This window comes from Rhinoraja longicauda, chromosome 38 (genome assembly GCF_053455715.1).
Source record: "Rhinoraja longicauda isolate Sanriku21f chromosome 38, sRhiLon1.1, whole genome shotgun sequence".
NCBI lineage: Eukaryota > Metazoa > Chordata > Chondrichthyes > Rajiformes > Arhynchobatidae > Rhinoraja > Rhinoraja longicauda.
The window spans coordinates 9205168-9231202 of NC_135990.1; the positions used below are offsets into that span (position 1 = coordinate 9205168).

Genomic DNA, 26035 nt, shown 5'->3' on the forward strand with positions numbered 1-26035 from the left:
TTGCAGGGGAAAGTACCTGGGAAGGGGCGCGTTGAGCAGGGAGTTGCGGAGGGTACGGTCTCTGCGGAAAGGGGTGGAGATGGGCGGATGTGGCTGGCGGTGGGAGCCCGTTGGAGGTGGCAATTATATGCTGGTCCATCACCTCCTCCTCGCTCCCCTCTGCACTCCTGGTTGAAGCTTTGCTGGTGCTGGGGTCAGGCATGGATTCCTCTGGAGTCTCGCTGACCTCCTCTTCCTCCTCCTCCTCCTCTGGCTGGGGCTGGCTCATCGGGAATCGACGCTGGGAGAGCTGCTTTGCCCTCTGGTGCCGCTGCCAATTCACCCGCCCTTCGCCAACCTCCTCAGACTCCCCGTCAGAGCTGGGCAGGCTGTAAGCCCCGCTGAGATTTTGTAACCAAAGAAACAAAAACAAAAAAAAAATCTTTTTGATTACTTGCAACAATAACATTCACAACACAAATACCAACACGCCCTCCACCAAATACAACGTCGACAAAAAATCTTGATATTAGACTGGCGCGGCGGTAGAGTTGCTGCCTTACAGCGCCGGACCCGGGTTCCATCCCGACTACGGGTGCCGTCTGTGCGGAGTTTGTACGTTCTCCCCGTGACCTGCGTGGATTTTCTCCGAGATCTTCAGTTTCCTCCCACACTCCAAAGACGTACAGGTTTGTAGGTTAATTGGCTTGGTAAATGTAAAAATTGTCCCTATTGGGTGTAGGATAGTGTTAGTGTGCGGGGATCGCTGGTCGGCGCGGACCCGGTGGGCCGAAGGGCCTGTTTCCGCGCTGTATCTCTAAACTGAACTAATTACGTAACTGGGTCATAGAAACATAGAAAATAGGTGCATTAGTAGGCCATTCGGCCCTTCGAGCCTGCACCACCATTCAATATGATCATGGCTGATCATCCAACTCAGTATCCTGTACCTGCCTTCTCTCCATACCCCCCTGATCCCTTTAGTCACAAGGGCCACATCTAACTCCCTCTTAAATATAGCCAATGAACTGGCCTCAACTACCTTCTGTGGCAGAGAATTCCACAGATTCATAACTCTCTGTGTGAAAAAAAACGTTCTCATCTCGGTCCTAAAAGACTTCCCCCTTATCCTTAAACTGTGACCCCTTGTTCTGGACTTCCCCAACATCGGTAACAATCTTCTTGCATCGAGCCTGTCCAACCCCTTAAGAATGTTGTAAGTTTCTATAAGATCCCAGTCCTGATCGGGGATTCATTCATTCATTCCCAACCCCTGCTGCCCAGGAGAAGATTGCAAACAGTCGGCAATGGAGGTAAAGAGAGATCCGTTCCCATTGCCGACTTCCGACAACCCCCAGCCAAGGCGGAACGTTCCGGTACCTTTGAACTCCTCCCTCATGGTCCGGCAAAACAGACAACACAGCAAGGTTCTGGAGCCAAGGATGTTGGAATTGGGTGGTGGACCTGTACAATCAACCCGAACTCATAGGTGGAGCAATGGGGAAGATACACTGAAGAAGGGTCTCGACCCGAAACGTCACCCATGCCTTCTCTCCTGAGATGCTGCCTGACCCGCTGAGTTACTCCAGCATTTAGTGAAAGGGAAGATACACTGTAGACTTTAGCGATACGGCGCGGAAACAGGCCCTTCGGCCCACCGATGCTGCGCTGACCAGCGATCCTCGTACGCTAACACTGCACTGTCGAGTATAGGAGCAAAGAGGTCCTTCTGCAGTTGTACAGGGCCCTAGTGAGACCGCACCTGGAGTACTGTGTGCAGTTTTGGTCTCCAAATTTGAGGAAGGATATTCTTGCTATTGAGGGTGTGCAGCGTAGGTTTACTAGGTTAATTCCCGGAATGGCGGGACTGTCGTATGTTGAAAGACTGGAGCGACTAGGCTTGTATACACTGGAATTTAGAAGGATGAGAGGGGATCTTATTGAAACATAAGATTATTAAGGGATTGGACACGCTAGAGGCAGGAAACATGTTTCCAATGTTGGGGGAGTCCAGAGCAAGGGGCCACAGTTTAAGAATAAGGGGTAGGCCATTTAGAACGGAGATGAGGAAAAACCTTTTTCAGTCAGAGAGTTGTGAATCTGTGGAATTCTCTGCCTCAGAAGGCAGTGGAGGCCAATTCGCTGGATGCTTTCAAGAGAGAGCTAGATAGAGCTCTTAAAGATAGCGGAGTCAGGGGGTATGGGGAGAAGGCAGGAACGGGGTACTGATTGAGAATGATCAGCCATGATGACATTGAATCGAAGGGCCGAATGGCCTACTCCTATTGTCTATTGTCGTTTGTCTATTGCACTACACACCAGGTTCACTTTACAAATCTTTACCCAAGCCAATTAGCCAACAACCCTGTACGTCTTTGGAGTGTGGGAGGAAATGGGAACACCCGGAGAAAATCCACGCGGTCACGGGAAGAACGTACAAACTCTGTACAGACAGCACACGTAGTCGGGATCGAACCGGGATCTCTGGTACTGTAGGGCAGCAACTCTACTGCTGCGCCACCGCTCCGCCCCTACAGAGTGCTGAATATACACCGATCAGCCAAAACATTATGACCTGATGAGCCAAAACATTATGACCACCTGCCTAATATGCTGTTGGTCCTCCGTGTGCAGCCCCATACGCAGCAGGGTGCGATGCACTGTGTATTGTGACACATTCCTCCCATGACCACCAATAAAATTTTCTGTGACTTGTGCCACAGTCGACCTTCTGTCGGTTCGGACCAGACGGAGTAGCCTTCGTTGCCCTCGCGCATCGATGAGCCTTGGGCGCCCAACACCCTGTTTGTGGTTTGTCCCTCCTCGGACCACTGTCGGTCGGTACTCACCACTGCTGACCGGGAGCACCCCACAAGCCTTGCCGTTTCAGAGATGCTCTGACCCAGTCGTCTGGTCATAACAATTTGACCCTTGTCAAAGTCGCCCAGATCATTACTCCTGCCCATTTCTCCTGCATCCAACACGTTAACTTCAAGAACTGACCGTTCACTTGCTGCCTAATATATCCCACCCCTTGACAGGTGACGAGATAACCAATGTTATTCACTTCGCCTGTCAGTGGTCATAATGTTTTGGCTGAGTTGTTTGCAATGCAGCGCACCAGTTCCAGAGACAAAGTCCAATATTTGCAACGGAGTCGAGGTGAATCTGGCAGTGGCTTAGCTTTGTAGATAAAATTACATGGATAACGGAGTCAGGGGGTATGGGGAGAAGGCAGGAACGGGGTACTGATTGAGAATGATCAGCCATGATCACATTGAATGGCGGTGCTGGCTCGAAGGGCCGAATGGCCTCCTCCTGCACCTATTGTCTATTAGGCATTGATGGGGTAGACAGACAGAGCCTTTTCGCCAGGGTGGAGGTGCCTGACATTACGTGGTATAGCTATAAACAGTCTGTTTCCACCCAGCGTGGCTCTGAGTTTATAAAGGGAGTTACCGAAAAAAGGCAGTGGGCTCCCCCTGTTCTCGCGCCTCCGTCTCTCGCCGAGCCTCGCACACACGACTGAACACCGAGTGGCTCTTCACAGCACTGCGGAGAAACAGACGGCCGAGCGTTAGACCCAGTGGACGCCCGGAACCCCCCCACCAAGCCCAGTCTTCCTCGCTGCCGTACGCTGGGGCAGCAGGGCGAAGTCCCCGGAAGCAGACGGTGGCGCAGCGGTAGAGTTGCTGCCTTACAGCCAATGCAGCACCGGAGACCCGGGTTCGATCCCGACTACGGGCGCCGTCTGTGCGGAGTTTGTGCGTTCCCCCCCGTGGGTTTTCTCCGAGATCTTCGGTTTCCTCCCACACTCCAAAGACGTACAGGTTTGTAGGTTAATTGACTGGGTAAATGTAAAAATTGTCCCTAGTGTGTGTAGGATAGTGTTAATGTGCGGGGATCGCTGGGCGGTGCGGACTCGGTGGGCCGAAGGGCCTGTTTCCGCGCTGTATCTCTAAATCTAAATCAATGGGATTAACAAACTCGTCAGTAAGGCTGGCTCCATCCTGGCGGTGGAGTTTAGTTTAGTTTAGTTTAGAGATACAGCGCGGAAACAGGCCCTTTCGGGCCCACCGGGTCCACGCCGCCCAGCGATCCCCACACACTAACACTATCCTACACCCACTAAGGGACAATTTTTTTTTCTTTTACAATTACCAAGCCAATTAACCTACAAACCTGTGCGTCTTTGGAGTGTGGGAGGAAACCGAAGGTCTCGGGAGAAAACCCACGCAGGTCACGGGGAGAACGCACATTCGGACAGCACCCGTAGTCGGGATGGAACCCGGGTCTCCGGCGCTGCATTCGCTGCAAGGCAGCAACTCTACCGTCGCGCCACCGTGACCGCCCAATTCCAATAGTCTGTACTGAAATGAGCTGCCAGAGGGAGCTACGCTAGTGAGTACAGCTTTTTAAACGACAGTTTGGACTAATGTACAACTTGGAAGAGTTTAAAGGGTTCTGGGACAAATGGGACTAGCCCAGAATGCCAACTGGTCGACTTGGACAAGGTGCACCAAAGGGCCTGTTTCCATACTGCACAGCTCTATAAATCATCAAGTCTACTCCGCCATTCAATCCGCCATCTATCTTTCCCCCTCTTAACCCCATTCTCCTGCCTTCTCTCCATAATCCCTGACACCCGCACTAATGAAGAATCTATCTGCCTTAAAAATATCCATTGACTTGGCCTCCACAGCCTTCTGTGGCAATAGACAATAGGTGCAGGAGTAGGCCATTCGGCCCTTCGAGCCAGCACCACCATTCAATGTGATCATTCTCAATCAGTACCCTGTTCCTGCCTTCTCCCCATACCCCCGACTCCGCTATCCTTAAGAGCTCTATCTAGCTCTCTCTTGAATGCATTCAGAGAATTGGCCTCCACTGCCTTCTGAGGCAGAGAATTCCACAGATTTACAACTCTCTGACTGAAAAGGTTTTTCCTCATCTCCGTTGTAAATGGCCTACCCCTTATTCTTAAACTATGGCCCCTGGTTCTGGACTCCCCCAACATTGGGAACATGTTTCCTGCCTCTAACGTGTCCAACCCCTTAATAATCTTATATGTTTCGATAAGATCTCCTCTCATCCTTCTAAATTCCAGTGTATGCAAGCCTAGTCGCTCCAGTCTTTCAACATACGACAGTCCCGCCATTCGGGAATTAACCTAGTGAACCTACGCTGCACGCCCTCAATAGCAAGAATATCCTTCCTCAAATCTGGAGACCAAAACTGCACACAGTACTCCAGGTGCGGTCTCACTAGGGCCCTGTACAACTGCAGAAGGACCTCTTTGCTCCTATACTCAACTCCTCTTGTTACATTCCATTGGCTTTCTTCACTGCCTGATGTACCTGCATGCTTCCTTTCAGTGACTGATGCACTAGGACACCCAGATCTCGTTGTACGTCCCCTTTTCCTAACTTGACACCATTCAGAGAGTAATCTGGCTTCCTATTCTTACCACCAAAGTGGATAACCTCACACTTATCCACATTAAACTGCATCTGCCATGCATCCGCCCACTCACACAACCTGTCCAAGTCAACCTGCAACAGATTCCACAGATTCACTGCCCTCTGACTAAATAAATTCCTCCTTCTGAAAGGAACGTCCTTTAATTCTGAGGCTTTGACCTCTGGTCCTAGACTCTCCCACTAGTGGAAACATCCCCTCCACTCCCAAGCCTTACACTAATTGGCAAGTTTCAATGAGGTTCCCCCCCCCCCCCCATAATGCTCATCATACGTTAAAGGTCGAGGAAAGTCCGATGGTCTCCAATGAGGTAGATGGTAGGTCAGGACCACTCTCCAGTTGGCGATAGGATGGTCCAGTTAGCTTAGATGGGGCATCCTGGTCAGCATGAACAAGTTGGGCCGAAGGGCCTGTTCCCCTGCTCGAACACTGGGGTTGCCAACTGTCCCACGTCAGCCGGGACATCCCGTATGTTGGGCTAAATTGGTTTGTCCTGTACAGGACCTACCTTGACCCATATTAGGCCCGCGGGGCAGTGTAGGCCCGGACACCGTAGGCCCAGACACTAGGCTCGGAGGCCCGGGCGCCGCCTAATGGAGGTTGCATAGCAACTCGCTTCCCGGCCTGGGCGGCCGCCATTGGCAGAGCGGGAGCACGTGGCCACTGGCTGGGTGAGGTCACGTGGGGCGCGGGGCGGTGACGTCACCTTGTCCCTTATTCGGGAGTGCGATAGTTGGCAACCCTACCCATAGCTCTACAGGTTCGGAAAAGTCACGACGCAAAGATTAAGGTCTCAAAACAAATCCGAGAGGATCTGCAGCAAATGCGAGCCTCCAGGGCGGGGCGGTTCTGAGGGCAGGGAGGGGAGCAGTGGAGATACGAGGGAGAGGCCATTGTTCCAGGGGAGGAATCGCACACACGGTTACCTGGCAACTCCACCAGCCTCTGACGTAGACTCCCCTGGCAACACGGGCTCTGTAGGGAGAACAGGGGAGACGCATTAAACCAAACAAAACCACGACCAGGACTATTTAAACACTGACTCGTGTCCTTGCTATGAGAATCAGGAAGGGGGGATGAGGGGAGGGAGGGGGGAGAGGGAGGGGGCAGAGGAAAGGGGGATGAAGAGAGGGAGAGGGGGGGATGAGGAGAGAGGGAGGGGGGATGAGGAGAGAGGGAGGGGGGATGAGGAGAGAGGGAGGGGGGATGAGGAGAGAGGGAGGGGGATGAGGAGAGAGGGAGGGGGGATGAGGAGAGAGGGAGGGGGGATGAGGAGAGAGGGAGGGGGGATGAGGAGAGAGGGAGGGGGGATGAGGAGAGAGGGAGGGGGGATGAGGAGAGAGGGAGGGGGGATGAGGAGAGAGGGAGGGGGGATGAGGAGAGAGGGGGGATGAGGAGAGAGGGGGGATGAGGAGAGAGGGAGGGGGGAACGAGGAGAGAGGGAGGGGGGGATGAGGAGAGAGGGGGGGATGAGGAGAGAGGGAGGGGGGAACGAGGAGAGAGGGAGGGGGGAACGAGGAGAGAGGGAGGGGGGATGAGGAGAGAGGGAGGGGGGATGAGGAGAGAGGGAGGGGGGAACGAGGAGAGAGGGAGGGGGGAACGAGGAGAGAGGGAGGGGGGATGAGGAGAGAGGGAGGGGGGGACGAGGAGAGAGGGAGGGGGGATGAGGAGAGAGGGAGGGGGGATGAGGAGAGAGGGAGGGGGGATGAGGAAAGAGGGAAGGGGGGATGAGGAGAGGGAGGGGGGAACGAGGAGAGAGGGAGGGGGGGACGAGGAGAGAGGGAGGGGGGGATGAGGAGAGAGGGAGGAGGGGATGAGGAGAGGGGGGGGGGGACGAGGAGAGAGGGAGGGGGGGACGAGGAGAGAGGGAGGGGGGGACGAGGAGAGAGGGAGGGGGGGACGAGGAGAGAGGGAGGGGGGGACGAGGAGAGAGGGAGGGGGGGATGAGGAGAGAGGGAGGAGGGGACGAGGAGAGAGGGAGGGACGAGGAGAGAGGGAGGGGGGGAAGAGGGCAGGGGAGAGGAGGAGGGGATAAAGAAGGCAGATAGGGGGGGAGGGGGGACGGCCTTACTTTCCAGGCTGAAGAGGCCCGAGTGATCTCCCTCCTCAGGTACAGGGGTTTGAAGCCTCATGCGCAGGCAGAGCTTGCCATCGGCCAGGGAGCCCGGGCTCGGCTGGCTGCCGTCCGCTGTGACCACGCTAGCCGTCATGGCGCTCCCTGGCGTCACCTCGCAAGCCTCCACGCCGCGGCCTTCGGGCTCTGTAGAGCACAGAGGAAAACCTCCGACTGAACCAACAACATTCAAGGACGGGACGGCCCCGAGCTGTTGAGCGGGACGGGACGGAGTGCCCGGCAGAAGAAGGGTCTTGGAGCGTACGGGTCGCGCCCAGTGGAGGCGGGATGCAGGGGGGCTTTGTAGCCAGTCCCACCGCAAGGCTCCCGAGGGAAATAGGAGTCGGAGGGCAGGCCCAAAGGAGGGCAATCAAAGGACTTACCAACGCCAAGTCGTCATTACCTGAATGGTGGCCGATTAGGAGAAGGGGAGATGCAACGAGACCTGGGTGTCGTGGTACACCAGTCATTGAAAGTAGGCAGGCAGGTGCAGCAGGCAGTGAAGAAAGCGAATGGTATGTTGGCATTCATAGCGAGGGGATTTGAGTTTAGGAGCAGGGAGGTTCTGCTGCAGTTGTACAGGGCATTGGCGAGACCACACCTGGAGTATTGCGTACAGTTTTGGTCTCCTAATCTGAGGAAAGACATTCTTGCCATAGAGGGAGTACAGAGAAGGTTCACCAGATTGATTCCTGGGATGGCAGGACTTTCATAAGAAGAAAGACTGGATAGACTTGGCTTGTACTCGCTGGAATTTAGAAGATTGAGAGGGGATCTTATAGAAACTTACAAAAATTCTTAAGGGGTTGGACAGGCTTGATGCAGGAAGATTGTTCCCGATGTTGGGGAAATCCAGAACAAGGGGTCACAGTTTAAGGATAAGGGGGAAGTCTTTTAGGACCGAGATGAGAACGTTTTTTTTCCACACAGAGAGTGGTGATTCTGTGGAATTCTCTGCCACAGAAGGTAGTTGAGGCCAGTTCATTGGCCATATTTAAGAGGGAGTTAGATGTGGCCCTTGTGGCTAAAGGGATCAGGGGGTTTGGAGAGAAGGCAGGTACGGGATACTGAGTTGGATGATCAGCCATGATCATAATGAATGGCGGTGCAGGCTCGAAGGGCCGAATGGCCTACTCCTGCGCCTATGTTTCTATGTCACCCATTCCTTCTCTCCAGAGATGCTGCTGCCTGGGCCACTGAGTTACTCCAGCACTTTGTGTCTATCTGCGGTTTAATTTTGTGTCTATCTGCGGTTTAACGCGACGAAAAAGCTTTTCACTGGACCTCGGTGAACTTGGCAATACTGGTGCCCCTCAGCTTGTGGTTCCACTCCGAGAAACCCACCGGAAACCGAAAGTATTGTAAGTCAAAATGCATTGAATACGCGCGATCGCGTGGACGGAAGCGAGCGGAGGGTGTCGCTAGCGTTTGCCCCCCTCGCAAAGTCGAACTATCGCAAGTCAAAGCATCGTAAGCCAGGGAGCACCTGTGGACTAATCTAAATTAAATTGTATAAAATTATGAGGGATCAAGATGGGGGAAAAGGAAAGAATCTAAATCACTTGGGAGAAGGTAGCGATAAAAGAAAGAATGGATTTAAAGTCATGGTACCCAAATTGGAGTGGGGGTAAGAAAAGAGGTGGTGATGGAAATCAGTTTCTCATTGAGTGTCGGAGTGATCATTACAGAGGCCATCACCTATTGTCGAGCAGTACATGGATGGGAACTTGACAAGCTGTGACCGAGAGACCTTTTGCTCCAACTTGGGATTGGGATGGAGTTATTTTTTTACTTGCATGGACACAGTGGGCCGAATGGCCTCTTCTTATGTCATAAGCTTTTGATGATTCCATTGCATGGGGTGGGAGAAGGAGACGAGGGGGGGGCAGGTGGACCAGCACGGAGCAGTGGGGCAGAATGGCCTGCGTCCTGGGCGGGCGAACCTACCGATCGGGGTGCTGTGACGTGGGCCTTGCTTCAGCTTGCCGACCAGGGGAGGGGTAGTGCTGCTGATGATGTCCTCGTCCTTGGGGAGTGTGAAGTGGAATGGGATATCTGTGGTGGCAAGCACAGGGAAGAGTCACACAGCTCAACAACGAACGAGACACTTTAGACTTAGCAAAGGAAACAGGCCCTTCGGCCCACCGGGTCCGTGCCGACCAGCGATCCACAACCACTATCCTACACACTAGGGACAATTTACAATTTTTTTTTTTGCACAACGTGACAATAAACTAAACTGAACTCAACTTGAAGACAGACAATAGACAATAGGTGCAGGAGGAAGCCATTCGGCCCTTCGAGCCAGCACTGCCATTCAATGTGATCATGGCTGATCATTCTCAATCAGTACCCCGTTCCTGCCTTCTCCCCATGCCCCCTGACTCCGCTATCCTTAAGAGCTCTATCTAGCTCTCTCTTGAATGCATCCAGAGAATTGGCCTCCACTGCCTTCTGAGGCAGAGAATTCCACAGATTCACAACAGACGCAAAAAGCTGGTGGAACTCAGCGGGACGGTCAGCATCTCTGGAGAAAAGGAATAGGCGACGTTTTGGGTCGAGACGAAACGTCACCCATTCCTTCTCCACAGAGATGCTGCCTGTCCCGCTGAGTTACCCCAGCTTTTTAGATTTAGATTCACATCGCGGAAACAGGCCCTTTCGGCCCACCGGGTCCGCGCCGCCCAGCGATCCCCGCACACTAACACTATCCCACACCCACTAGGGACAATTTTTACATTTTACCCAGTCAATTAACCTACAAACCTGTACGTCTTTGGAGTGTGGGAGGAAACCGAAGATCTCGGAGAAAACCCGCGCAGGTCACGGGGAGAACGTACAAACTCCGTACAGACGGCGCCCGTAGTCAGGATGGAACCCGAGTCTCCGGCGCTGCATTCGCTGTAAGGCAGCAACTCTACCGCTGCGCCACCGCGCCGCCCAATCTGTACTTGTTCAATACATTTGGCATTTACAGATGTGTAGGGAGGAAGTGCAGATGCTGGTTTAAACCGAAGATGGACACAAATGCTGGAGTAACTCAGCGGGACAGGCAGCATCTCTGGAGAGAAGGAATGGGAGAAAGAAGGGTCCTAACCGAAACGTCACCCATTCCTTCTCTCCAGAGATGCTGCCTGTCCCGCTGAGTTACTCCAGCATTTTGTGTCTGCCTTTCGGTTGCACCTGCAGTTCCTCCCTGCACATGTTGACCGTAACGGCTGGCTTTAGGGCCTGTTTTCCCACGCTGCATGGCTCTATGGCATGTGTTTGTTGGCTACTGACTGAAAGGTTGAGGTCCCCTTTCACTTTTTCCGGATCGCCCACCCTCTCACCCACCCAAGATGGGGGTTGGACCCTTCCACTAAATTTCTCGGTGAATCTATCTCTGGGTCACAGGGTCGGGACCAGTGCGTCAAGTTACCCACCACCAGAACCGTCCAAGAGGCTCTTCATCGATGGGTTGGAGTGGACTTCCACGGCTCCCCTCTTCTGGGTCTGCCCATCTGACTCCCCATCTTTGGGGGTCCCCATCGACAGGTCAACAGGGGACGGCAGCTCCGGGCTCTCCTCCTCCTCTTCCGCCCTCTGGTGGTTGTGAGCGGCGCCGGTCGCCGGCCCTCCTGCGCTTTGGCCGCCCAGCGTCTTCAAGCTCTGACCCTCGGCTTGCACCTTCACCACCAGCTCCGCGTGGAAGTCCCTCCCGGAGTCCGTGGCCTCGCCGACCGGCGGGTGGCGTCCACCGGCAGCGGCACCTTCCTGGCGTCCCGCGGGCAGCGACACGCAGGGTCCCGAAACCCGCTGCACCCCTCCGCTCCGTTCCCCTCCCTCGCTCGGATCAGTGCCGGGAGCCACGAGACCCCCTGAAGAGTCCCCCTCCCCAGAGTGAAGACCACCTTTGGAAGCCGCGGGCGGGGAACGCTGGGCGTCTGCAGCACGGCGGGAGATGCCAATGCCCGACGGCTCCCCTCCCTCCTCCTCCATTGGCTCCTCTTCCTTACGTTGGTCCTCCTCCTCACCGATACATCCCGACTGCGTTGGCCTTTGGGGAGATCGAAGATCCCCAGGGCTGCCTTGGAGGCCACCATCGGCTTCCTCGCTCGGATGGACTCCACTCCCGCGCACGGGGGTGCTCGGATACCCCCGCTCCTCTCTCTGGACCGCGGGCGTACCAGCCACCTCGTCCATCGGCGTTTCGTCGACAACCCCTTCCTTCGGCGACGGCACGTCCCTGGCCAGTCCCGCACCACACACCAGAGGGGACGGGTCTGGAGAGCGAGGTGGCAGGGCCGGCGGGTGACAAGGAGCCTCCGCCACCCTGGGCTCTTCGCCCGCCCTCTGCTCCTCAGCGACGCCCCTCTCTCTGGATTCCACCCCAGGCCCTCCCGAGGTATCTCCGCCGACTGGTTCTGGGGCACTGGGGATCTTCGGCTGGGTCTCGCCGCTCGGGCTCCCGTCCAGCGGGCCTTCCTGTTGGGTTGGCATGGAGAATCCTTCCACCATCTGCGTGGCCTGACTGTCCTCGTCCTCGTCCGTCTCCATCGCCTGCGTCCACGGGCTGGCGGTCAACCGCAGCTCAAACGGTTCCCCCGTCCCGTCACCATCCGGCCTCCTGCCCCCCCCCAGAGCCTGGCGCTCCTCACTCGATCCCGCGTCCCCCTCCTCTCCCACCGGGGTCTTCGGCCAGCACTCCGCTCGAGCCGGCGGCGATTTAACCCCCGCCTCTCCGCTGGGCATCTCCCTCAGACTCGGGCTGGGGATAAAGATGTCCTTTAGACGAGAAAACACAGGGGAAAGAGGAATAGTGGTTAGATGGGCAAGTCAACATCTCACACAAATACCGCACAAGGACGTCTCAAGCGAGAGGAGCAGAATTGGGCCATTCGGCCCATTGAGTCTGCTCCACCATTCAATCGTGGCTGATCTATCTCTCCCTCCAAACCCCATTCTCCTGCCTTCTCCCCCGACACCCAAACTGGTCTAGAATCCGCCAATCTCCATTGACTTGGCCTCCACAGCCCTTTCCACAGATTCACCACCCTCTGACCCAAGAAATTACTCCGCCTCTCTTTTCTAAATCAGGATCGAACTCGGGTCTCTGGCGCTGTGAGGAAGAAACGTTACCGCTGCTTGAGGGCGTGCAGCGTAGGGTCACTAGGTTAATTCCAGGAATGGCGGGACTGTCATATGTTGAAAGACTGGAGCGACTAGGCTTGTATACACTGGAATTTAGGAGGATGAGAGGAGATCTTATCGAAACGTATAAGATTATTAAGGGGTTGGACACGTTAGAGGCAGGAAACATGTTCCCAATGTTGGGGGAGTCCAGAACAAGGGGCCACAGTTTAAGAATAAGGGGTAGGCCATTTAGAACTGAGATGAGGAAAAACTTTTTCAGTCAGAGAGTTGTGAATCTGTGGAATTCTCTGCCTCAGAAGGTAGTGGAGGCCAATTCTCTGAATGCATTCAAGAGAGAGCTAGATAGAGCTCTTAAGGATAGCGGAGTCATGGGGTATGGGGAGAAGGCAGGAACGGGGTACTGATTGAGAATGATCAGCCATGATCACATTGAATGGCGGTGCTGGCTCGAAGGGCCGAATGGCCTCCTCCTGCACCTATTGTCAGGATCGAACCCGGGTCTCTGGCGCTGTGAGGAAGCAACGTTACCGCTGCGCCACCGTGCCTAACCCCCCCCCCCCCCATCCCCGGGCTCCAATGACACGTGACTTCTGGGGAGGGGAGGGCAGGTTGTTGGATTTGCACATCTCCACACAGCCCTGCCACTCATCAATTCAGATTGCTGTCTGCACCCAAAGGGGTGTAGGAAAATAACCGCGCAGGTATCACAGAATGCTGGAGGAACTCAGCGGGTCGGGCAGCATCTTGGAGAGAAGGAATGGGTGACGTTTCGGGTCGAGACCCTTCTTCAGACCCAAAGCAGAGTTGGAGCTGGTATTTCACAATTGGCACAGAGGTCCATGGGTAAAGTTGCTGCTTTACAGTGTCAGAGACTCAGGGCTAATCCTGGCTGCAAGTGGATGGGAAAGTGGGATAACTAGTGTGATCGACAGCCAGTGTGGACTCGGTAAGCCGATGGTAAGCTGTTTCCATGCTGTATCTATACACTAAACTAAACCTCGGGGGAAAAAACCCCAACTGCAGATGCCGGTTTAAATCGAAGGTAGACACAAAATGCTGGAGTAACTCAGCGGGTCAGGCAGCATCTCGGGAGAGAAGGAATGGGTGACAAAATGGGTCTGAAGACCGGGCTCAACCTGAAGACTGGAGCGACTAGGCTTGTATAAACTGGAATTTAGAAGGATGAGAGGGGATCTTATCGAAACGTATAAGATTATTAAGGGGTTGGACACGTTAGAGGCAGGAAACATGTTCCCAATGCTGGGGGTGTCCAGAACAAGGGGCCACGGTTTACGAATAAGGGGTCGGCCATTTGGAACGGAGATGAGGAAAAACTTTCTCAGTCAGAGAGTTGTGAATCTGTGGAATTCTCTGCCTCAGAAGGCAGTGGAGGCCAATTCTCTGAATGCATTCAAGAGAGAGCTGGATAGAGCTCTTAAGGATAGCGGAGTCAGGGGCTATGGGGAGAAGGCAGGAACGGGGTACTGATTGAGAATGATCAGCCATGATCACATTGAATGGTGGTGCTGGCTCGAAGGGCCGAATGGCCTACTCCTGCACCTATTGTCTATCTCTGGAGAGAAGGAATTGGAGAAAGAAGGGTCTCGACCCGAAACGTCACCCATTCCTTCTCTCCCGAGATGCTGCCTGACCTGCTGAATTACTCCAACATTTTGTGTCTACCAAACCAAAGTCTAAACAGTTATAATGTGTTGCTTTTAAAGACATTAGTGCAAGTACACAGAGAGGAAAGGTTTTGAGGAATATGGGCCAAACCTAGGCAGGTGGCACTAACGTAGATGAGGCATCTTGGTCCAGGTGGACAAGTTTTGGCTGAGGAGCCCGTTTCCTTGCTGTGTGAGGAACCCCCTGGGGGAAACAGGCTTGTAGTTTAGACTTGACTTTAGACTTTAGAGATACAGCGTGGAAATAGGCCCTTCGGCCCTGCTCGACCGGAGATCAGCCGTATACTAGCACGGTCCTACATGCTCGGGACAATTCTATGGAAGCCAATTAACCTGCAAACCTGAACGTGTGGCCAGAACCCGTACGGGTTGGGCGGCACGATAGCGCAGCGGTAGAGTTGCTGCTTTACAGCGAATGCAGCGCCGGAGACTCAGGTTCGATCCAGACTACGGGTGCTGCACTGTAAGGAGTTTGTACGTTCTCCCCGTGACCTGCGTGGGTTTTCTCCGAGATCTTCGGTTTCCTCCCACACTCCAAAGACGTACAGGTATGTAGGTTAATTGGCTGGGTAAATGTAAAAATTATCCCTAGTGGGGTGTAGGATAGTGTTAAATGTACGGGGATCGCTGGGCGGCACGGACTTGGAGGGCCAAAAAGGCCTGTTTCTGGCTGTATAGATATGATATATGATATGATAACCCGGAGCACCCGGACGGAGAAAACCCACGCGGTCACGGGGAGAACGTACAAACTCTGTTTGGACAGCACCCGTAGTAAGAGATCGAACCCGGGTCTCTGGCGCCATCAGGTGGCAACTCTACCTGCTGCGCCACTGTTGTGCCCAGCCACGGAGGTAGCGGTGGGCTGGTCTGTGTGGCAGGGGTGAGCTGCCGTCAGGTGCGTGACGGAGAAGGAACAGCGGCCGTTCCCACAGCAGCCTGGAGACTCACGTGGGACAGATCGGGCAGTGTGGGCACTGGTGCCAGCTGGCTGGCGGTGAATGCTGGCACCGCGGCCGACACCGGGGTAGAGGCCTGCGGTAAGACGGGAGCCGGCGCGCTCTGCTCCATTTCCATCGGCTCCTCCTGCTCAGACGGCGGCCTTCCTGCCTCCCGGGCATCGGCAGGTGGTGCGGATGTATCCATCGGCTCCAACCCTGGAAAAGTGGGTGCAAAGATCCATCACAGTCACGGAACGGCAGACGCCGACTTACACACACACACACACACACACAGACAGACCGACCGACCGACCGACCTGGCAAGGGAGCACTAACTCTGAACGATGTTTGCAAGTAAAAGTATTTCACTGTGTGTTCGCACTTGGCACATGTGACAACGAAACCACAATTGACCATGGGCAACAGTTGGTATAAGAAAATAACTGCAGATGCTGGTGCAAATCGAAGGTATTTATTCACAAAATGCATGGAGTAACTCAGCAGGTCCGGCAGCATCTCAGGAGAGAAGGAATGGGTGACGTTTCGGGTCGAGACCCTTCCTCAGACTGATGAGTTTGAGTTTAGATTACTGTCACGTTTAGTTTAGTGATACAGAGCGGAAACAGGCCCTTCGGCCCACCGGGTCCGCGCCGCCCAGCGATCCCCGCACATTAACACTATCCTACACCCACTAGGGACAATTTTCAAATTTTACCAAGCCAATTAACCTACAAACCTGTACGTCTTTGGAGCGTGGGGCAAAAACCGAAGATCTCGGAGAAAACCCACGCAGGTCACGGGGAGAACGTACAAACTACGTTACAGACAGCACCCGCAGTCAGGATGGAACCTGGGTCTCCGGCGCTGCATTTGGTGTCAGGCAGCAACTCTACCGCTGCGCCACCGTGCCACCAAGTGTACGGTGAAAAGCCAATTAACCTACAGACCTTACATTCATTTGAGTTTAGTTTAGAGATGCAGCGCGGAAGCCCACCGAGCCCGCGCCGACCGGCGATCAATAGACAATAGGTGCAGGAGGAGGCCATTCGGCCCTTTGAGCCAGCACCGCCATTCAATGTGATCATGGCTGATCATTCTCAATCAGTACCCCGTTCCTGCCTTCTCCCCATACCCCCCGACTCCGTTATCCTTAAGAGCTCTATCTAGCTCTCTCTTGAATGCATTCAGAGAATTGGCCTCCACTGCCTTCTGAGGCAGAGAATTCCACAGATTCACAACTCTCTGACTGAAAAAGTTTTTCCTCATCTCCGTTCTAAATGGCTTACCCTTACTCTTAAACTGTGGCCCCTGGTTCTGGACTCCCCCAACATTGGGAACATGTTTCCTGTCTCTAACGTGTCCAACCCCTTAATAATCTTATACGTTTCGATAAGATCCCCTCTCATCCTTCTAAATTCCAGTGTATACAAGCCTAGTCGCTCCAGTCTTGCAACATATGACAGTCCCGCCATTCCGGGAATTAACCTAGAAAAACCTACGCTGCACGCCCTCAATAGCAAGAATATCCTTCCTCAAATTTGTAGACAGGCAGCATCTCTGGGGAACATGGATAGGTGACATTTCAGAGTCAGCACCGCCATTCAATGTGATCATGGCCGATCACCCTGCACACCAGCACAATTGTACACAAGAGACAATTTACAAAAGTCAATTTATCCTGTATCTGCACACTGTGCAGAATAGTCTTACCACTGACTGAACAGGACGCAACAAAAAAGGCTTTCACTGTACACGTGACTAAACCAAAACATTAACCTACAAACCTGTAGACTTCGGAGTGTGGGAGGAAACCGGAGCACCCGGAGAAAACCCACGCAGGTCACAGGGGAAATGTACAGGAGGGCAAAGATTCGGTATTTTTTGCCAATTTGGTCTGTGGATAAGGCTGAAATCTTAATGTTAATTCGGGAATGAACTGAGATTCTGGGAAGGACGAAGAGCAGAAAGGTTGGCCTGCCCTGAGAGTGTGAGATGGGAACTTTACGAAGGGGATCTTGCGGACTCGGTGGGCCGAAGGGCCTGTTTCCATACTGCATCTTCCAAGTCTAAAATCTAACCTGTGCTGCAATCACACTCCCTGTGGTCGGGAAGGCCATTTTTCTCATCGCTTTCCAAGTTCCAAGATGAATTTAAAAGAGAGTTAGATAGAGCTCTAGGGGCTAGCGGAATCAAGGGATATGGGGAGAAGGCAGGCACGGGTTACTGATTGTGGATGATCAGCCATGATCACAATGAATGGCGGTGCTGGCTCGAAGGGCCAAATGGCCTCTTCCTGCACCTATTTTCTATGCTTTCCCAAAGGGATTTTTAAGCTGATTTGCGGTTTTTGGATTCTCCAGCAAGTGATCGAGTGCAAAATGAACCGAGAGCATTTAAAAGAGAATTGATTTAATATACCAATATCTACAGGATGGTGAGCCAGAGTTGGTGTTGCAACCAACAGAACGACTCCAGCACAAGGAGCTTGCAATAGATTGCAGGGAATGGAATTAACTGGATTACTCCGGAGGGGAAACAGTGTGGACTCGATGGGCTGAATGGCCTCCTTCCACACTTTCATATCCCTCTGACTTTCCCAGGTTTAGAGACACAGAGCGGAAACAGGCCCTTCGGCCCACCGAGTCCGCACCGCCCAGCGATCCCCGCACACTAACACTATCCTACACCCACTAGGGACAATGTTTACATTTACCAAGCCAATTAACCTACAGACCTGCACGTCTTTGGAGTGCGGGAGGAAACCGAAGATTTAGATTTTTAGATTTAGAGATACAGCACGGAAACAGGCCCTTCGGCCCACCGGGTCCGCGCCGCCCAGCGATCCTCGCACATTAACACTATCCTACACCCACTAGTGACAATTTTTAAAAAACATTTGCCCAACCAATTAACCTACAAACCTGCACGTCTTTGGAGTGTGGGAGGAAACCGAATATCTCGGAGAAAACCCACGCAGGTCACGGGGAGAACGTACAAACTCCGTACAGACGGCACCCGTAGTCGGGATGGAACCCGGGTCTCCGGCGCTGCATTCGCCGTGAGGCAGCAACTCTACCGCTGCGCCACCGTGCCGCCCTAAGATCTCAGAGAAAACCCACGCAGGTCACGGGGAGAACGTGCAAACTCCGTACAGGCAGCACCCGTAGTCGGGATGGAACCCGGGTCTCCGGCGCTGCATTCGCCGTGAGGCGGCAACTCTACCGCCGCGCCACCGTGACCCGCCCCGGTTGGTCCGACACAGTCGAAGAGACACCGCCTCTCGTGTGTAGGGAGCGGATGAGAGAGTGGGATAGCACGGGAACTCGAGCGAGCGGGCGATAGACAGATGGTCGGTGTGGACCGCAGTGGCCGCGACATGACTCACCTCCCTGCTCGGTCGGGCTGCTGGGGACAATGATGGGAGTTGGCCCAAACGTCTCCTGAGACGGCTCAATAATATCGGGGGAGCCTCTGCAAAGAAAGAGAGGCACGTTACACAAGGACACGACAGAGGTTAGCAAACACCGACGACAGACACACACAAACATCTACAGTAACTCAGCGGGTCAGACTGTCTGGAGAAAAGGAACAGGTGACATTTCGGGTCAAGGCCCCCTACCTCAACCTTGACCCAATTAAGGACGGGTAGCGTAGGAAGGAACTGCAGATGCTGCTTTACGCCGAAGATAAGACACAAAATGCTGGAGTAACTCAGCGGGACAGGCAGCATCTCGGGAGAGACGGAATGGGTGACGTATCAGGTCGAGACCCTTCTTCAGACTGGTTTGGGCTGGTAGATTTGGACGAGGGTAATGAGACCGTGGGCCAAACCAAAGTAGCAATACATGGTGAAAAGGAATCTCCAGGGGGAGATTTGTAGGGAAAAAAACTGCAGATGCTGGTCTAAATCGAAGGTAGACACAAAATGCTGGAGCAACTCAGCAGGACAGGCAGCATCTCTGGAGAGAAGGAATGGGTGACGTTTCAGGTCGAGACCCTTCTTCACATTGATGTCAGGGGGGCGGGACAATGTTGCTGAGTTACTCCAACACTTTGCGTCTTTTCCTGCAGGTGATTGCTGGAGTAAGCTGTTGCTTTCTGAGTCAAATCCTGGAGGACAAAGCTTTTAAGTATGTGTGTGTGTGTGGGGGGGGGGAAGGGTGTGTGTGTGTGTGTGTGTGTGTGGAGGGGTGTGTGTGTGTGTGTGTGTGTGGGGTGTGTGTGTGTGTGTGTGTGTGTGTGTGGAGGGGTGTGTGTGTGTGTGTGTGGAGGGGTGTGTGTGTGTGTGTGTGTGTGTGTGTGGAGGTGTGTGTGTGTGTGTGTGTGGGGTGTGTGTGTGTGTGTGGAGGTGTGTGTGTGTGTGGAGGGGTGTGTGTGTGTGTGTGTGGAGGGGTGTGTGTGTGTGTGTGTGTGTGTGGTGGGGTGTGTGTGTGTGTGTGTGGAGGGGGGTGTGTGTGTGTGTGTGTGTGTGTGTGTGTGGAGGGGGGTGTGTGTGTGTGTGGAGGGGTGTGTGTGTGTGGAGGGGGGTGTGTGTGGTGTGTGTGGGGTGTGTGTGTGGAGGGGTGTGTGTGTGTGTGTGTGGAGGGGTGTGTGTGTGTGGAGGGGGGTGTGTGTGTGGAGGGGTGTGTGTGTGTGGAGGGGTGTGTGTGTGTGGAGGGGTGTGTGTGTGTGTGTGTGTGGAGGGGGGTGTGTGTGTGTGTGTGGTGTGTGTGGTGTGTGTGTGTGCAGTTACATCAACCTTTTTCGTGCCTCCTGTTTATTCTCCCCCCTTGTTAGGTTGAATGGCCTAATTCTACTCTTATCCCTGGAGATACTGCGCGAAACAGGCCCTTTCGGCCCACCGGATCCGCTCCGACCAGCGATCCCCGCACACTAACACTGTCTGAAGAAGGGTCTCGACCCGAAACTTCACCCATTCCGTCTCTCCAGAGATGCTGCCTGACCCTACTGAGTTACTCCAGCATTTTGTGTCTACCTTTGATTTAAACCAGCATCTGCAGTTTTTTTCTCCCCAACACTACCCCACACCCACCAGGGACAATGTTTACATTTACCCAGCCAATTAACCTACAAACCTGAACGTCTTGGGAGTCAAGTCAAGTCAAGTTTATTTGTCACATACACATACACGATGTGCAGTGAAATGAAAGTGGCAACGCCTGCGGATTGTGCACAAAAAAGAATTACAGTTACAGCATATAAATAAAGTTAATAAGTTACTATAGTGTAGACAAAAATGTATTCTCTGGGGTTATAAAAGTTGACAGTCCTGATGGCCTGTGGGAAGAAACTCCGTCTCATCCTCTCCGTGCTTACAGCGTGACAGTGTGGGAGGAAATCGAAGATCTCGGAGAAAACCCACGCAGGTCACGGGGGAGAACGTACAAACTCCGTACAGACAGCACCCGTAGTCGGGATGGAACCCGGGTCTCCGGCACTGCATTCGCTGTAAGGCAGCAACTCTACCGCTGCGCCACCGTGCCGCCCTACAACTTACGACCTAGAGCCCAGGTGAATGCTGAAGTGACCCGAGACCTGGATGTTTGACATGTGGAGAGAGACAGTCTGGAGCACAACCTAGGCTAGTTTATACATCTGCTATCGTCACCTGCCCAGCCAATCCACTGCAGATGGTCGGGAAAAAACAGTCATGCAGCAAAGTCGGCAATATATTATCCAGCGGCCTTCAACACAAACAGGGAGAGTCGGTGAGCCTACTGCCACAGAGAGCCAGGGGCTTAAAACCACCAGGTTCTGGGACGTGAAGCCACACGCCGGCCGATGGGATTGGAAAGAACCCCGCGGAAACGAGGAACCGCAGGTGCCGGTTCACGAGAAAAGGCACAAAGTGCGTGGAGTAACTCAGGCGGGTGGGTGTCAGGTGTGGGAAAAAGTTGCCCCTCAGATCCCCATTGAATATTTCGCCTGCAGGTCAGGCAGCATATTTGGAGAACGTGGGTGGGTGACGTTTTAGGTCGACACCATTTCTTCAGATCTTTCTGGGCGTTTTTAAGAGCAGAGATTGATAGAGGGTTTATTAGTAACTAGATCAAGTGGACCCGTTGGGCCCAAACCTCTCCTGCATTGGTGCAGCACCCTCTCCTCTCCCTCTCTCCCCTCTCCTCTCCCCCCCCCCCCATCAAGAGTAGACTTGATGGGCCAAATGGCCTCATTCTATTCCTTTTCCTTATGCAGCATGGAAAGAGACCCCTCAGGCCAACTGGGCCAGGCCGTGCCCATCTACGCTAGTCCCAGCTGCCTGCCTTTGGCTCATATCCCTCTAAATACTTCCTGTCTGTGCACCTGTCCAAACGTGTTTTAAATGTTGTTCTATAAATACGCTGCATAGAAAATCATGAGAGGATTCAGCGTAGGTTCACTAGGTTGATTCCCGGAATGGCGGGACTGTCGTATGTTGAAAGGCTGGAGCAATTAGGCTTGTATACACTGGAATTTAGAAGGATGAGGGGGGATCTTATTGAAACGTATAAGATAATTAGGGGATTGGACACATTAGAGGCAGGAAACATGTTCCCAATGTTGGGGGAGTCCAGAACAAGGGGTCACAGTTTAAGAATAAGGGGTAGGCCATTTAGAACGGAGATGAGGAAGAACTTTTTCAGTCAGAGAGTGGTGAAGGTGTGGAATTCTCTGCCTCAGAAGGCAGTGGAGGCCAGTTCGTTGGATGCTTTCAAGAGAGAGCTGGATAGAGCTCTTAAGGATAGCGGAGTCAGGGGGTATGGGGAGAAGGCAGGAACGGGGTACTGATTGAGAGTGATCAGCCATGATCGCATTGAATGGCGGTGCTGGCTCGAAGGGCTGAATGGCCTCCTCCTGCACCTATTGTCTATTGTCTATTGAATAGACCAGGTAGTTAGATGCACAGGATTTCTTGCTCAGAGTAGAGAACTTGGGGAGGGTAGGTTTAAGGTTATGGGGGAAAGATTTAATAGGAATCTGAAGGGTAACTTTTGTTTACGCAAAATGGTGGTGGGTGTATAGAACGAGCTGCCGGAGGAGGTAGCTGAGGCAGATAATGTGGCAACGTTTAAGAAACATTTAGACAAGTATATGGATAAGATAGGTTTAGAGGGACATGGGCCAACGCAGGCAGTGTAGATGGGTCATGTTGGTCGGTGTGGGCAAGTTGGGCTGAAGGGCCTGTTTCTACGCTGTAAGACTCAGACTCTACGTCACAGTGCCTGCTTCAACTGCTACCTCTGGCAGCTGGCTCCATGCACCCACCACCCTCTGTGTGGAAGGTATTTATTCACAAAATGCTGGAGTAACTCAGCGGGTCAGGCAGCATCTCAGGAGAGAAGGAATGGGCGACGTTTCGGGTCGAGACCCTTCTTCAGAAGGTGGACACAAAATGCTGGAGTAACTCAGCGGGTCAGGCAGCATCTCAGGAGAGAAGGAATGGGCGACGTTTCGGGTCGAGACCCTTCTTCAGTCTGAAGAAAAGTTACCCATTCCTTCTCTCTTGAGATGCTGCCTGACCCGCTGAGTTACTCCAGCATTTGGTGAATAAATACCTTCGATTTCTACCAGCATCGGCAGTTATTTTCTGACACACCCTCTGTGTGGACGCGACTTACTCTGAGAGACTCTCCTGAGCCAGTGTCTGATGTCCGGAGAAGTGAAGGACCTTCAGGCGATCGACTCCGACGGCTAAAACACATTTATTTCCCACAACTGGAGTGTCAGCACCTGAATGGGAGAGAAACAAGGAAGAGTTGTCTCTCGACCTGCAGTGCACCTTAACCTCGGCTTCCGCAAGAGTTCTCCCTCCGCGCCCAGCGACCACACGGGCCTACACCACTAGGCCCTCGCTTCGTCCCTCCCGCAGCTCCGGGCCTGACACACCCAGACCTGCCGTCCGCCCCAACTATAACCTGCTGCCACAGGGACAGCCTGTGCACAAGACAGGCTGGAGGTCCGAAGTAGGACCGGGATCAATAGACAATAGGTGCAGGAGGAGGCCATTCGGCCCATCGAGCCAGCACCGCCATGCAATGTGATCATGGCTGATCATTCTCAATCAGTACCCCCTTCCTACCCTCTCCCTATACCCCCCGACTCTGCTATCCTTAAGAGCTCTATCTAGCTCTCCTCTTGAATGCATTCAGAGAATTGGACTCCACTGCCTTCTGAGGCAGAGAATTCCACAGATTAACAACTCTCTGACTGAAAAAGTATTTCCTCATCTCCGTTCTAAATGGCCTACTCCTTATTCTTAAACTGTGGCCCCTTGTTCTGGACTCCCCCAACATTGGGAACATGTTTCCTGCCTCTAATGTGTCCAACCCCTTAATAATCTTATACGTTTCGATAAGATCCCCTCTCATCCTTCTAAATTCCAGTGTATACAAGCCTAGTCGCTCCAGTCTTTCAACATATGAAAATCCCGCCATTCCGGGAATTAACCTAGTAAACCTACGCTGCACGCCCTCAATGGCAAGAATATCCTTCCTCAAATTTGGAGACCAAAACCTTAAGTACCCTGGGATGCAGACCATCCGGCCCTGGGGATTTATCAGCCTTCAGTCCCATCAGTCTACCAACACCATTTCCTGCCTAATGTGGATTTCCTCCAGTTCCTCTGTCACCCTAGGATCTCTGGCCACTAGAACATCTGGGAGATTGCTTGTATCTTCCTTAGTGAAGACAGATCCAAAGTACCGGTTCAACTCGTCTGCCATTTCCTTGTTCCCCATAATAAATTCCCCTGCTTCTGTCTTCAAGGGACCCACATTTGCCTCGACTATTTTTTTCCTCTTTACTCTCCTAAAAAAGCTTTTACTATCCGCCTTTATGTTATTGGCTAGTTTACCCTCGTACCTCATCTTTTCTCCCCGTATTGCCTTCTTAGTCATCTTCTGTTGCTCTTTAAAAGAGTCCCAATCCTCTGGCTTCCCACTCTTCTTTGCTAAGTTATACTTCTTCCCTTTTATTTTTATGCTGTCCTTGACTTCCCTTGTCAGCCACGGGTGCCTCTTACTCCCCTTGGAATCTTTCCTCCTCTTTGGGATAAATTGATCCTGCAACTTCTGCATTATTCCCAGGAATACCTGCCATTGCTGTTCCAGTCTTCCTGCTAGGGCCTCCTTCCAGTCAATTCTGGCCAGCTCCTGCCTCATGCCTCTGTAATCCCTTTGCTATACTGTAATACTGACACCTCCGAGTTTCCTTTCTCCCTCTCCATTTGTAGAGTAAAACTTATCATATTGTGGTCACTGCCTCCTAATGGCTCATTTACCTCGAGTCCCCTTATCAGGTCAGGTTCATTACATAACACTAAATCCAGAATTGCCTTCTCCCTGGTAGGCTCCAGTACAAGCTGTTCTAAGAATCCATCTCGGAGACACTCCACAAACTCTCTTTCCTGGGGTCCATTACCAACCTGATTTTCCAGTCTACCTGCATGTTGAAATCTCCCATAACCACATTACATTTGTGACATGCCAATTTTAGCTCCTGATTCAACTTGCACCCTATGTCGAGGCTACTGTTTGGGGGCCTGTAGATGACTCCCATTAGGGTCTTTTGACCCTTACAATTCCTCATTTCTATCCATACTGATTCTACGTCTCTGATTCTATGTCACCCCTTGCAAGGGAGTGAATATCATTCCTCACCAACAGAGCTACCCCACCCACTCTGCCCACCTGTCTGTCTTTTCTGTACGTTGTGTACCCCTGAATATTCAGTTCCCAGCCCTGGTCCTCTTGTAGCCATGTCTCAGTGATTCCCACAACATCATACTTGCCAATGTCTAACTGAGCCTCAAGCTCATACACTTTATTTTTTATACTTTGCGTATTTAAATACAATACTTTAACTTCGGTATTTACCTCCCCTCTCACACCGGTCACAATTGGCCCTGACCTTACTCTCTTATCCCTTCCAGAACTTCCCTCCCCATTCATTCGAGAGTCTGTTGCAATTTCTCCTGTATTCGCTTCCCTTTAACTCCATCTTCATATTCCCAGTTTGTCAACCCCTCCCCCCCACTACTTAGTTTAAAACCCACACGTGTAGCACTAGCAAACCTGCCTGCCAGAATGTTGGTCCCCCTGCTGTTAAGGTGCAACCCGTCCCTTTTGTACAGGTCACCCCTACCCCAGAAGAGATCCCAGTGGTCTAGAAATCTAAATCCCTGCTCCAGCCCCTCAGCCATACATTCATATCCCCGATCTCTCTGTTCCTGCCCTCACCAGCATGAGGTACAGGTAACAGTCCAGAGACAACCACCTTCGACGTCCTACTTCTCAGTCTTCTTCCTAACTCTCTAAACTCACGTCGCAGTATCTCCTTCCTCATCCTCCCGATGTCGTTCGTGCCCACATGCACAACTACTTCGGTTGATCGCCTTCCCTCGCTAGGATGTTCTGAAGCCGCTCCGTGATGTTCCTGAACCCTGGCACCGGGAGGCAACAGACTATCCTCGAGTCCGCCTGTTGCCACAGAATCTACTGTCCGTACCTCGGACAATGGAGTCACCCACTACTATGGCTCTTCCTGACGTCGGTCTCCACCGGTCCGAGTCTCCTTGCCTGGGTTAGAGCCACCAACTTGTCTGCCGCTCGGACTGGAAGCGTCTTCTGCCCCGACAGCTCCCAAGAGGGTGTACCTGTTTGCAATAGGCACAGCCCCCGGGGTCTCCTGTAGTCCACGTTCACTCCCCTTTGAAACTGTCTCCC

The 26035-nt window shown here is 53.0% G+C and overlaps 1 protein-coding gene across 1 annotated transcript in view; it reads right to left on the minus strand.

The window, feature by feature from the left end:
• tp53bp1 (tumor protein p53 binding protein, 1) overlaps window positions 1–26035 on the minus strand; it is a 99627-nt gene that overhangs the window by 29901 nt on the left and 43691 nt on the right. Inside the window, 9 exon segments of the mRNA XM_078429838.1 lie at window positions 143–380; window positions 3439–3531; window positions 6384–6432; window positions 7529–7717; window positions 9518–9625; window positions 10996–12337; window positions 15343–15548; window positions 18718–18803; window positions 22931–23042. Coding sequence (XP_078285964.1) covers window positions 143–380; window positions 3439–3531; window positions 6384–6432; window positions 7529–7717; window positions 9518–9625; window positions 10996–12337; window positions 15343–15548; window positions 18718–18803; window positions 22931–23042 — 2423 coding nt within the window.